The sequence below is a fragment of the Sander vitreus genome, chromosome 9 (genome assembly GCF_031162955.1).
Source record: "Sander vitreus isolate 19-12246 chromosome 9, sanVit1, whole genome shotgun sequence".
Taxonomy (NCBI): domain Eukaryota; kingdom Metazoa; phylum Chordata; class Actinopteri; order Perciformes; family Percidae; genus Sander; species Sander vitreus.
This window is the reverse complement of record NC_135863.1, coordinates 9,998,033-10,012,673: the sequence shown is the minus strand read 5'-3', so window position 1 is coordinate 10,012,673 and position 14,641 is coordinate 9,998,033. Positions and strand designations below refer to the sequence as shown.

Genomic DNA, 14,641 nt, shown 5'->3' with positions numbered 1-14,641 from the left:
TCCTCATTACTCCTTAAGATAGGTGCCAAGTGGAGAAAATATGAGGGTGACTCTGGAGAGTTCCACTGGTTATGAATGAAAGCTGGATAACTGGTGATTGTTGCTACAGAAACACACACATTTCACAAAAGAAACTACACATGAGTGAATGTCTTATTATTTTCACCATTTATTCGGTTGGCAGCAACAACAAAACCATACTGTAGTCTTTGACAAAATTTCAAAATAAAAAAATAGATACTATGTAATTTAAAACACTCTGCCTCCTATTCAAAACATCAGCAGCCTAGTTGATTTAACACAAATGGGTGCGCCATACCTTTGTCAGAGTTTGTCTGATATTTTTTTGGCTGTACAGCAGATTAAAAACAGATACACACACACTTTACATACAGTATACTCATATACAGTATATTGTGTAAAGCTTTAAACATAACTTAATAAATAAATACATATTATCCTGTAATTAATAAAACTCTTTACTAAAAGCCCAGGTCAATGCACTTGAAAGTAAGATGACTTGTTTGAACAAGGTAACAGTTTTGATTATCTACCACTTCAGTTTGGTCAGTGTAATATAGACACATATAAACCATTTATTTTTTTTAAATATTCATTCAGTGACTCTTGGATTTTTGAAACCTTGAGCCAATAACCCACTACAAAAAAGTCCACCAAAGGAATGAATATTTGTGCAACTTCTGACCAAATACTATAATCTCCACTTGAATGGTAAATTCCAACTTTTACATTATATGGTAACAACTGAGATATTTTATTTTAGGCTATTAGATAACTTTGCTTTTTCCTGTCTTATATGTTGTTGTGTTGTTATTTGTCACCACATTGTGAAGATAATACCACACTAATTCAGACTCTATACAAACCTTCTACTACCCCACTGCACTATGCTCCAAAAGAGCACCACAAATACAAGCTATCAAAATAAAAAAAAAATATCATTGTAAGTCTATTACTATTCCATATATATGCCAGGTCATATGGCTATAGAAGGGAATTCACAAGACTAAGACAAATCTGCTGTCTCCTCTTATCTTACAAATATGATGTAGACGTCAGATTGTAGAACATGTACCCATTTGAAGGCTGAAGTCAGATCAACTGTGATAAGCGAATGACTTGACCTATTCTTGGTTCAAGTGGAAACCCCTCCGAACTATAAGTCATGGAAAACTAAATGCAACGACAATGTACCTTCTGATGTGTACACAGTCACAAGGTATGTTCATGTAGCTGGAAAATGTTTTTTAAAAGTGCAGCATGTCCATGTAACAGTAACTTCGCAACATCTTTTTTTCACTTTTCCTACAAAATACATCTTTAGGCACGTATACAGAACAATCTGTAATGCATTAAAGCTGCATTAAGCAATATTTTTTTTATACTAAACCTTAATTAAAAACAACTCCTTAATGAAGGGTGATGAATGCTGATGATCCTGCTAAGAATCAACATCCCATACTGCAGCTTCACCCAGCTGCTTTTTACCTCACAGTTATCTTAATTGTTGAAACTAACAAAACAAAAACAATGCCAGCACATACAGTACAGATCATGGGCAGCCACTTCCAGCACATGATTATTTCAAGTTGACGGTAGGCTACCTGCCTCATGCGAAACTGCAGAGAGCCAAAGTAAACAAATGGCTGGTAAGGGAAAAAAAGAGCATGTAGATAACCCAAAAGAGACAGATATTTTTCTTTGAATTAAAAACAATATTGTACTTACATTCATCAGAATGGCCAGAAAAACTCTTGAATGGAATGATCATAGCCGTTTTTGCTGAATGTGAAGTTTCTTGCCACTAAAATATAATAAGATAAAATGCTCAGAGTCTTTTTGCCTCTAGTGTTAAAAAAAAAATCACTTAATGCAGCTTTAAAATGAGGAATGACTTACACAGCCTACTCTTAAGCAGCATAGAATGCAGTTACAATATCAAGGGGCTGGGTTTGCTGTGTCACTTGCTCTCTAGCATGGGCAGATATATACTACAAGCAAGGCATAAACCACAGATGACACTACTATATGAGCAAAGAGAGAAATCAGTAAGATATTGGCTATAGTATGTGGCTGTATTTATGTGAATAGAATTATGCTTTGATACTGATCCAATGATCAAGGGAATGTACAAGGTAAAATCGACAGGAGTGACCATATTACTGGATAAGATGATGAGAATCATAACCAAAGGCAGTTTGTGGGTTGCTTTAACTACACATCCTCTGCACTTTGTATATTAAAAGCCCCAGATTGGGGAAATAACTATAGTAAAAATAACTATATTTATTTTTTAGCAGAATTTAGTTACTGTAACTACCTATCGCGAATAAGAAGCCCACAAACAATTCATTAAGGAAGCCTTTCTAAAACCTATACTCTGCCATTCCCAGCACAGTCATCTGTTGGCTTAGGGCACAGACATCATGAAAAACATAGCATTCAACAAGCCCAGTTACCACATTTAGAGTGCGATTCCCAGTTTGGTTTGACCTTGTGAGAAGTGCACACTAAATACTGTGGTCATTCACAAAAGCATTGAGAAGTATGTAAGACATTCAGGCCTATAGTTTGAGGTGAGTAGCTTTATATATATATAAAAATCAGCAACAGAATTGGTACAGCTGAAAGACAGTGGGACACATTAAAAGTAATGAGGACTGTCCGGCCAATAGTTTAACAAAACTCCACAAGATAAGCTGCTGATAGCCTTAAACCTTTATCACGACAAAGCATGTAATTTCAGATCAGTTCAGTTTTAACCTCACAATGACCTCCAGACAGATCAGATCACATTAACCTGAGCCCCTGTGCACCACTGCTGGGAAATAAAATCCACTATCATCTTTAACAAACATAACCGATGCAAAGCACTCAAAACCAGCCTACTAATCAGGTCTACACTGCCACTACTATCACGTTTCTTACCTAGAAGCGACTTGGGGAGGTTTAAAGCAACACCCAAGATGTTCATCATCATCAAAATAATAATATTCTCAAGTCAGCTCAATTACAGATTTCTGTTTCTAAACTAAACCTAAACCTATTGCGTTATAAATAATGTGAAATTCATAATTAGATAATGCATTTTTTTACATTGCCAAGTCTGGCGTTTGTTCCTATCCAATATACATGGCCCTACATTTACAGGGGGGGGATGTAATATTAATTTGCTGGTTAGAAATGGCTGTCATGAGCGCTCATGCATCAAACTGTTAGCAGAATACTCATAACACAGCCATATCAGGAATGCCACACCAATGGTGGGAATGCTGCCGCTGATGGGCTATTTGCCGTGGGTATCAGTTCACTGCCTTCAATATAAAGACCTCAGTTGGTGACAAACCATAATCAGCTAATATTTAAATTGGTAAACAATATAAGCAGCATGTCATCTGTAGAAAATCTGATACAGGTCACACTACGACACAAGGCAATGTGTTAAATGGTTTCACAATTAGAACGTCTACATTATAGATTAGTAACCATGTTGACTCAAATGAAAACCTAATAAATTCTCGTTTGGGGTTTTTTAACTTGATTTAAAGGTTTCAATACTCTTTTTACAAGTTTAGATATTTTACAGTCCTTGCTCTAATGCTGTGATGTTGATGATGAGTATGTTTTGCAGAGCTATCTAAACAGTGCTATATTGGAGGTTTACTGATTAAGATTGATGTGCACTGTTACCTGTACATTATGTACCCTGTTTTGCAGAAGGTCTGAGTAAACAACTTTATCCAGATTTCAACCTACTGTTAGATCGGCGATTGGCTAATCACTTTAATTATAGAAAGGCCAATCATTTTAATTATAGAAAGAAAATGTGTCAGAACACCATTGCTTTTTTGCATCTCTCTCCTGTTCACCTGCAAACATGTTTACAGACTCATCATGAAATACTTCAGCAGAAATGGACTGCGCACTTTCCTTTAGAAAACAGTCAAGGCCATATGCCATCTGTTATTTATCAGCAGCATAATGGCTGTCGTCATTGTCACATTGTGTGTTTATACAGATAAAAAAAGTCAAATATCCATTTACAACCTTTAAACGGGTTTATGAGCACAAGTAAGTATAGGTTATCTAGTTTCTGCTAATGACAGTCATAGAAAGTACGGAAACATTGAATAAAAGGTCGATCCAATTCACAACCACAAACAAAATTTAACAGCCATGAAAAAGTGTGGTCACATTTGATGTTTGAGAGGATATTTGTGAATCTTTTGGAGTTTGTCTTCCCACTATGTCTGACCTGGCTGATGACATACAGTGAGATGTAAAGGCTAAGAAAGCCATGGGGAGACTACTTTCTATATGATCCACAGCCAAGTCACATACCACAGAATAAAAACCATCACAGAGTGCCCATCTCATTAAATCTGTTTAGACACTGCACCCATCTCCTTGAAAAGCTTGTAATACAATAAACCATGGTTTATTGTGACCAACGCAATGACATTGGTGTCAGCTCACAGGCTGATACAACAGAAATTGTTTTCTGTTTGCTTAAGCTGTGCCAATGTTATTGAAAGTTAACTAGCTGCTAAGCTCGTTAAGATTCATGTTCCCCTTTTGTTGATCCCAGCAGTAAAGTCATCCCTTCAGATGGAGCATGAGTTTGCCCTCTTCCTTGGTTTAGGCTCCCCGAAGTCCCCGTCATCGGCCGCGCAGTGGCTAAAGGAGCAAATTGTCTGTGAGAGCCTACGCATGCCCAGGCGGAACACACTATTAGACAGGCTGTAGATGACACAGTTGCAAAAGCTGTTGCTTATGGCCAGCCAGGTGGTGATGAAGGAGAGGGCAGGGTTATCCAGCACATGGGAGCTCTCTAGCAGGAAGTAGATTATGTAGGGCAGCCAAAGCATATAGAAAACGCTGGTGATGCGAAACAGCACCATCGCATAGCGCCGATCTGGTCCATGCCCTCCATGATGCCCACCACCACCCCCCTCACCAGCCTCCATTTCCTGGCTGGGGAAACGTGCCCGCCGTTCACTGATCTCCCTGTTGTGCTGCTGGCAAATGCGAAAGATATGGTAATAGGTAAAACACACCACAAGTGCAGCAGGCGCATAGAGCATACACACCACAAATCCTGTAAAGAGGGCAGAGGTGGGCCAAGAGTGAGCACACCACTCAAAAATGTCTCCATGATAGCCTGGCTTACCCCACCCAAAGAAGGAGGGCAAGAAAACCAAGCTAGAGTAGACCCAGATTAGGGTAATGCACCCTCGTAGCCGGCATGGCGTCACCAGCTGGTTGTAAGACAGTGGTTTAGTTATGGCCAGGTAGCGGTCCACACTGATACAAGCCAAGCAGGCCATTGAAACACTCTTCAGAACAGAGATGACGTAGCTGAAGACCTGGCATGTGATGGGTTCCTGGACACCTGCTGGGTAGTGGAGCAGAGACAGGGTGGGCACCAGGCAGCTAAGACCCACCAGCAGGTCAGCATATGCCATGGTCTGGATGAAGTAGCTGGTTGTGTAGTGGTGTAGCAGAGGGGCACAGTGGAACACAAAGATCACCGTCAGGTTCCCTGCAATAATGAGCACTGTCAGAAGTACAATGACAGCAGTCTCCAGGACGCAAGCCTCTAGGCCTTCGTTCAGCCCCCAGCCCAAGGGACAAGAGTGGTTGGCAGCACTGCCAGGAAAGAAGTCTCCATGACTGCTGTTGGCAGTGAGCACCAGGCCCGTTGTCAGTTCAGACTGGTTCATTGTTCTGGGTGCTATCCAGGTGGGTCAGGTTTGTGGTGTGTCACCCATAAGGCAGGTGGCCTGAAACTGGAAAACTGCCTGCCCCCCACCCACTCTACACCGGGTGTCTGCAGCCTTCTTCAGTTAACAGAGCTCAATACTCTCTCTAACACACTCACTCTCTCGTTCACCTTACTCTCACATAGCTGGGTCTCAATCAAATAAACACTGACTGGAGAAAAATCAATACAGCCTCTGGGAAGGTAGCACAACCCATTTAGCTCTCCTTTTCCAATCACTCATGGTTAGTGTAAGTAGTGGGTGGGTAACAGTCAGGAGTAGAGATAAAAAAAACTGTATTCCTTCAGTAAACCAGGGTAGGAGGGTAGCATTACTGCTGTGGCCAGCATCTATTCCAAAGGCGAGTTTCCCAGCTGCTTTGCCTGCCAGTCTGTGGCCTCATCTCCCGATCCTAATGAGGGTTGCCACAGGGAGGCTGAGGGCATAAGCACAAGGGCAGAGAGCACAGAAGATGCGAGGGAGGACACCATACGAAGAGGTTAAAGCGTGAAGCAAAGCACAATGCTCTCTGCTGTTGACAAATCCTCACAGGAGATCAAATAAGTTAGCTGCATATGGCTCCTATTTCACTCCTGGAAATCAGATAAAATTTGCTGAGTGCAGTTGCCTTTCAAAAAATAAACTTCAGGCAACCATTGCTAAGGGGAAAAAAGCTTCTTAGGAGTCTCTCTTAGTGTGTACCAAAGTCTGGAAAAGAAAATTACATCCATCTCCGTGAATCAGAGTTTTACTGTGCAATGGGTGCTTGTGTTTACAATGTAACAGCAGGCTTCCCTTATTTTGGTGGTCCTCTGGTCAGTGTCTGGAGCCCATGCATGCCCAGCTATTGTCTGAATCAAAACACAGACACAGGCTAGAACAACATGGGGATCTCCGCAGGAGATAATGTCATAGCTCTCTCAGCACACGGCGCTGGGGGAAAAATTATGTTTACAAGCCATCCCCAGGCAGAATGAGGTAAAAAAAAAAAAAAAGAAAAAGAAAAAAGAAATAGCACGTTAAAATCACAGGATGAGTTTTGCTATTAAAGTAATTTAAAGTTTAAATCCAAATGTGCAAACTTGCCTCTCAGTGTTCTGGACTGCAAGTTGCAAAAAATACATGTAAAGGCCAGTAGCTGATGAAAGTGTTGAACCATGCAGGCAGGTGGAAGGACTCTCCTGGAGCAATAAGAGGCCAGCTGAATAGCTCAGTGCTCCTCTCACTTAGACTCCTCAGCAATCCTGTGGCAGACACTTGCAGAGAGGGGTGTGGGGATCAATCGGCAATCCACCTATTTATCCCATAAATGCATTACTTGCATTTTTGTTGTGACATCCTGAAGCATTAGCACCTTCTCCTCAAATGCTGAATGCAACCATAGATTTTCTAACTTGCTTTAGTCCTTTGAAGTATGCGCTCTGTTTATTTGTAGAGGTATGAGGTCCTACAACTCCTCTCTTAGTATGTCTGTCGCCCAGAACAAAACCCTGGCAGCGCAACAAAAGGGAATCCACTCGAGCAGCATAAAGGAAAGACCAAGTCCCAGTCGAAGTCCCAGTTTCAAGCACTGTCCTCTGCAAACGTCCCCCTTTTAATTCCAGTAAACGGGACAACCCACATTTTTAATAAATAAATCCTTAGATCCTGGCATACAGAAACAGATGAATGCAATGCATCTATCAAAAGCTGCAAGTAAAAAGCAAGAAAAAAAAAAAAGATGACTGCGCTGATGGAAATGAGTTAAATCTGCAGTGAGGGAAGCGAAGGGACGAAGAGTCCCTCAGCCCTGGTGCAGTGAGGAGAGATGCTGCGACTGGCTTACACTTCCCTCCCTCCCTCTCCATGCAATCTCTCTAGCTTGCACACTCAACCTCTCTCTCTTTACACACACAGAAACTCAAACACACACACACACACACACACACACACACACACACACGAACCCTCCCTCTTTCTCTCTCTCAGCTTTTGCTCAATGCCCCGCCTACTCCCATCCCAGCTGCACCTGAGGCTCCCTGCCACATTATTCTGTCTCTCAAACTGACTTTCTCCCAGAGGTAAATTTGGATGCATTTCCTATTTACATATTACTTATCTTTCACAGTCTGTTTTATATTAATTAAAAGCCCCCTCCTTTTCTTTCCTTCCATGTTTCAGTCCTTCTCCTGACTCTCAATCTCATTTCTCCATACATCTATCTAGCCCTAGTATGTAAAAAAAAAACCCACACCAGTCTATTTAGTTCATACTTTAAAAAGAACCAACATTGAAAATATAACATGAGATCAAATTAAAAATTAAAAATATAAATTTCATGACATCCTTATGAGTCACTTGTTATACTGTCTCTACTTTGAGGGAAGAATGAAAAGACAATGCCTGTTGTGGTCATCAGTCTCAGCTTGCCACTTTCTTAAATACGTTAGTATATAATGTTCAAGAATACAGGAGGCCACTCAACCCACATAATTCCATGAAACATCTTCAATCTTGGATATATCTAGTAAAATTAGTCCTCTCCCTTATCCAGCAAGGCTCTTCTGTATATTTTATTTATTCTTTATTTAACCAACTGCTTAGCACAGTTATGCATGCCCCTTAGTTACAGTTGCCCGGCATTTCGGCCAGCTGGGAGCATCCTCTGGCCGACAGATGATAAAGAGGATCAGGTGACAGCAAATTGGATAAGCAGAAGGGCGCATGGAAAGAAACTGTCACACATTGTAGCTGGGCAGGAGAATGTTGAAAACAAGAAAATTCAGAGCAACTTTTCTAACATCATCATTTTCCTTGTTTGTTTTTTTTTACTTTTAGAGCTAATTACAGTAGAGGCCACGAAGAGTGGCAGGGCTGCAAGTTGGACAGAAAAATGGCTACTTTGGAAAACAACTTCCAGGAAGAAAAAAAAATATACACATCCTGTCAACTTACAAAGTATATCTATACTGTATTCCGCAGATGGACAAAGGAAAACATGATGCTGTCCACATGTGTCTAATTTTTCAAAACTAAATTCTAGAAAAGCGCTTGGTCAAATCCACTCAGAAAGTCCCTTATCAAACCATCAGAGCAAAACCAAATGTGTTATCTGTACAACAACAAGGGAATGTGATGACGATGGCTGAACCTAGACCTGACTGACCGTCCTTGAGGAAGATGTAATACAATGCAAGAATATTATACAGGAAAAGGTGGCATGCAGCCAATCTTTAACACACCTGTTTATAACAGACTATTCAAGCCAATGAAAATGCCTTCCACAGACCCGTTGACCTTAAATATGGAGGCAGTAGCATGTGGCAGTAGTAGGTCTGGGTGATGAAACGATCTCAAAACTGGACTGCGATAAAATGCAGGTCTACAACAATGATAAGCTTTGGACATATTTACCCGATAACACAACTGCCAGAGTCTGGCTTTTCGACTTGCCGGACACGTCCACTTCCTATTGTGAGCGTATGTCTGTTGCTGGTGTTGTGTGGAAGTGTGTTCCCCTCCTGTTAAAATACGTAGCTCCCCCATCCATAGTTACGGTTAGAGATAAGGTTTGGTTCAGGTAATGTTAGGGGGGAACACATCAACAGGGGGAAAGTTTTTGACGACGAGAGTGATGGTAAACATGAACGTGAACTTGCGTTATCCTCTGAAGCTGAGGACATTGATAAAAACGTCAGTTGTGTGAAAGATTTCACAAAAGCGACGAGGAGCAGATTAAGCCGGTCTGTAAAATATGTTGGTGGTTGGTGCCAAGCAGGAAGGCAACAACGCAACAAATCTTTGACATCACCTGAACAGGTACCATTAAGCGACCACACATAGTATGAAAATGCGGACTCACGCTGGCTCACGTCCACACACACAGCCTGGAAGTTAAAACGTTACCGTTAGTTTGTCTGCTGTTAACAGCGCTAGCATTAACGGTGCTATAGCTGCTGTACCAAAACAACAATCAATCGTGTCGTCTTTTGCGGTTTGCGGCTGGCTGACAGTTTACAGTCACTTCACATTTTCTTTTCACATGTATAATGCGTTTAGAAAGAAATCACTGATCTTGCTTTACCAAGACTTAAAGGTTTAATACAGTGCGTTTCATACAATGTGGTTGTGAACTGGAGTACAAAATAGTCTGTCAAGCAGAAGGACGGCACTTTAATTGTCATGGAGACCAGATATTCTTTGGCCTCTGTGTTGGTTAATTTGGTCATTCAAGAGAAACAGTGTGATGGAAAAACAGAGGGGGGGGAGGGGCAGAAATAAAGGAGAACTAAAAATAAAGTGAAGACTAAAAGAAAGTTCATGTAGACAGGTCTGCTGTCACTATGGAAGGAGCCAGTCAATGGAGATCTCTCAGCACAGTGCTCTTTACCTTTGGAGGTGGACACTGATGAAAAACACGACCAGAAGGCCACCGTTAATAATTCATTCTGCTCCACAACAAAGACAGCGGGGCCACTTGGAAACAAAGGTGGAGGCTGATTCACCTTTTACTGCTTCCCAGCATCCCACCCTCCTCCACCCCTGGGCTCCTGCTGATTCCAGTCAACAGCAATGTGTATGGACACAAGCAGGGAGTTTACATCTACATTATAGGTGTTTAGCTGATGGGGCTGAAAGACACCTTTCTAGAGCAAGCATTACATAGTGCTAAATCAATGAAATGAAAAAAACTAAACAAATGACAAAGTTCACACTCAAAGATAACACGAAAATGTCAATCCAATGCCCGTCTGTACAAATAGGCTTTCAGATGCTGTTTAAACTAGTCATCAAAGGTTACTACTTAACATGGTGGCAATTTTAAAGCTTACAGTGGTCAGCATTGGTCTTCAATGTTGATCAAGGGACAGCCAGTATTGTAAGCCCTGATCAGATGACATTATAAGGTTGTGTCTGCACAAGACCTGACCCGGTTCCTGGATTGAAACTTACAGAGAAGCATTTAAAAGCGAAATGCTCTTTTCTCCTTCAAGACAAGCAGGTGCTGCACAGTTGTTGACAACAGATGACTGCAGTAAATATGTGGAATAATGCGAAGCAGATAGCTTTCCTCCAGCTAGAGATATTATATCATGAGTCATTGTTCAATGATCCAAATGATCAGCGGATGTATATTGTCCCACCAATGCTAATTTTTATGCAACCACTTGTGGAATGTTTGCCAAATTGTGTCTGAGGTCTCTCCAGTATTTATCGGATTTCTTTAAAGGCAAACTAAATTACCCCGGCCCCGAGCTGGTCTTGGTGGTAGAACCTTGTAAACCCACTACTTTGCCTTGGTATGATCAGACTAAAAGGACAAGATGCAAGAACACATATTATATTCTTCAGACCTGGGAAGAAGGTGCAGGCCTCCAGTGGTTTCCATTTCCTCTTCTTGTGTTTTGTCAAGCTGCGTTTTTGCAAAATCTAGCTCTGATAACTGACAACCCTCTTGTCCAAGAGTCTGGGTGTTGGCATATGGAGGGATAGATGGTTATTGGGGCAGATTAAAGCTGATTCACTGCCTGGATACAAACATTCAGCAAGCACCATCAACGGACCAACACTAAACCAGCTTAGCAGGCAGAAGCTGGTATTTATATTTATCAACAGTGGGCCAAGCTTTGTCTGGATTCAGTTCCCAGGTTGAGGGCACCGAATAAGAATAATCCAAAGCACTGACAACATTAGTAGTCATTGGGCTTAAGTGCAGCATGCCTTACTTGCCTGTCATAAAAATTGCATTAGAAACTGAGATGACATACAGTGGATTGACACCAATTGCCAAAATGAAATTCTGAAAATGTAGATACTGTGACAATTAGAGCACATTAAGGCAGTCAAAGCCAGACTAAGACCTTCTGCCTCTCTTTGCTCTTTGGTATTCTGGAGTATAAAGCATCACAGACTAACATGGTACTGTGCATACTTTTTCAAATTGTGCATTCACCTCTCTTGTGGGCAGCCAAAGCAAAGTTAGTCATGTAAGGCAGCTATACATTTGTAAAATAAATGAAAAGTGGCAATTATGATTATTGTTTTAGAAAGTAAGGGTTGTGAGGGCATATTTTATTTCTGTTCAATATGATATGAAGCAGGCACAGTGAGAAGGGGAAACTGTCAAATGTAAAGATAGAAGCTAAATCACAGCATATGGAAGATGTGTGGAAGTAACAGCTATTATTGTTGAACACCCTTAACAGAAAAAATATCAATATATTCACCTCCAGCACAATGTCACCATGCATACTGTGTTCACTGGGACTGCTGCAGTTAAATGGTAAAGAAGAGCTAAAAGTCAAAGACAGACAGGCTGCCTACTGAAATCACCATCTATCATCTTCATCTAACCTCACACCACAAGGCAGTGAAGACCTGTCTGACCACTCAGGTTGAGATACTTATATTCATTATTCTGCAGCACCCATTGTCCTTGCACCATGTAGGTCAGGATGTAACGTGCATCTCTTAGACATCTGTAAAGGCTGAATGTAAACAATAAGTCTTTGTACCTTTACAAGAAATTGTTTAGTTTTTTTGTCAAAGAAAAATAAATTGATATTTGTTGAATAAATGTCATTGTATAAAATGCAGGTCATGGGTTAATTTCACATTTGCATTTTTTAGGGGTTCAGGGGTATGCAGTACTATGTTAGTGAGTGATTATGCCAAAAGTCTCTTCTTTAAGCTTGTTCCTGCTTTAACTCAAAAATAAAATCACATTCCTTTTATACCCTTTCTGGACAAACCCTGTCGCAAATGTACTTGAGATAAGATTCTTTATTGAATTAGAAGACACAAACTAGTTCTACTCTGCAGTGAGGAAGAGGAAGAAGCAGAGCACTACTCTAGCTGTAAAGTTACAGTCGATATGAGGACTGAGACACAGTAGTGTTGTGACCAGAGAAGACGCTGTAGGCTGGATCTCCTTAATCCGAGCTGTCATATCAGTGTCAGCATGACTAGGAGGCTATGCTAATACACACACAGTGGATACCCTCACTACTGTATTGCAGCACAGTTACAACAAAGACCCTTACTTATAAAATTATTTTTATCACACCTTTGGCATTGCATGTTCATTTTCATCTATTTTCATCTAAGAAATTCCACATTGAATGAAAAACTTGCATTGCCATAAATACTCCAATTTCATCTTAAACCCTGTCTTATAATCACTTTTTCAATTGATCATTTGTTTTAGTTATTCAAAATGATTAGATTGCATCTGATTTTTGCTTTTCTTTTCCAGATATAGATTTTCCTGAAGCTGTGTGGAAGATGGTGTCATTTTGTGGTTTCTGCTGTGGATATGTGAATGGGAGCTGGAGGGCTGCATTATTGAGACACACACAGAGAGCTGGGGTGGGAATGGTGCTGTGAATAGACCTACTGTATATTGTAAGGAGGGTGTTGCTTGGCTGTGTTGTGGCCATGCATTGCAGCTGCTCCCTATGGATACTATGAAGCAGGATGGGTGGATGTGTGTGCATGTCTTTGTGTGAGAGGCTGTGATTGACTTTAGACCCTCAAGGGGATTTTATTTCATCCATGAATGACAGAAGACCTTAAACTAGTGGCAGGACACACAACTAAGCCAGAGGAATTATATATGTACAGTATGTGCATGATGTGTGTCTGGGCATGCATGCATGCATACTGTATTTTTAGCTAGCGGTGAAAACCTTGTATCTCTAAAATGTCAACGTTTGAAGACCTAAAAAAGAACTTAAAAAAATAAAGTAGTGTTTAGCTTTGATCACAATGCATGTTTTTTGACTACACTAATGGATTTCTGGCAGAGGTGCAAACATCAACAAAGTTAAGAGTTTTGTCCTTCAATAGTGATATGCATATCAATGTACAGTACATCCAGCACATCCACACTGTTCAGTTTACATACGGAACAGTGAATAGCATAAAAAAGAACTAAGTAATCCCAATAATGTATTAGAAAAAAAGCAGAAGGTAACCAGAAGGTTGAAAAAGTACAAGGTGAAATTTGGGAGAGTGTATTCATAAGTAGCTGGCCACCTACCCAGTTTCCAATTATCCAAATATCAAGTACCTACAGTAATGAACTAAGGCAGAAGTTGAGAGACAAAGACGAAATGAGACAGAATTGTCATGGAGACAACTTTAAGCTGAGAGAAGTCCATCAACCTTTGCAGTTACCATGGCAGCCTATCTTATGTACATTGTACTCCATGTATCTGTATATGGGTTATCAAGCGTGGGTGTAGTATTATTCCAGTCTGGCTGCATGGCTGATGCTACCTTTGATTGTACACCGACGTTAAATGTCATCACTAAGCTGGCGCCTGGCCTCAATATGATTCAACATCAAAATATAATGCACCTCACAGCCCTGGTCTGATTTGCTCTTAAATTTCATTACGTGCTTTGTATAGAATTTAACTGAGCAGGTTCCAAACATGGGTGGGCATTCCAGAAAAGTTCAGAAACTAAATGGAAAATGATATAGGGCTAAAATATGTTAACCCATTTAAAATGAACCATAATCAATAACAACAAGGATGTATGAAGAACCATGCTTTTCAATTGCATTTATCAATTCCTAAAAGCAACATTCGACCTACTGCATCTCCATGTAAATGGCCAGAATCAAAGGCATCGATCCAATTGTATAGTGTTTCAATATGGTGCTCTAGAAGAATTAGAATCAGTATTTTTAGAATATATACGAAAGCCAGTGCTAATTAAAAATAAGTACAAATTCTCTTACATCGCTCACTGGTACAAATTTGTTTAGCTAGGGAGAAAAGGGCACTGAACAGAAAAGTTCAAAAAAATTAAAAAATTAAAAAATTCCCTTTGCAAATCAATCTCCTTGGAAGACCTTCAGTTTCATACAG

At 40.5% G+C, this 14,641-nt stretch overlaps 2 protein-coding genes across 3 annotated transcripts in view; both read right to left on the bottom strand.

Annotated features, from left to right (window-relative positions):
- The window catches only part of rabgap1l (RAB GTPase activating protein 1-like), a 110,912-nt gene that overhangs the window by 76,612 nt on the left and 19,659 nt on the right, over positions 1-14,641 (bottom strand). The window lies entirely within an intron of this gene.
- gpr52 (G protein-coupled receptor 52) lies at positions 2,664-6,236 on the bottom strand. Its single transcript, XM_078258128.1, has one exon. The coding sequence runs from the start codon at positions 5,742-5,744 to the stop codon at positions 4,626-4,628; it is 1,119 nt and encodes a 372-aa protein (XP_078114254.1). The 5' UTR covers positions 5,745-6,236; the 3' UTR covers positions 2,664-4,625.

Coding starts and splice junctions, on each gene's coding strand:
- gpr52 (XM_078258128.1), bottom strand. CDS start 5,744: ATGAACCAGTCTGAACTGACAACGGGCCTGGTGCTCACTGCCAACAGC.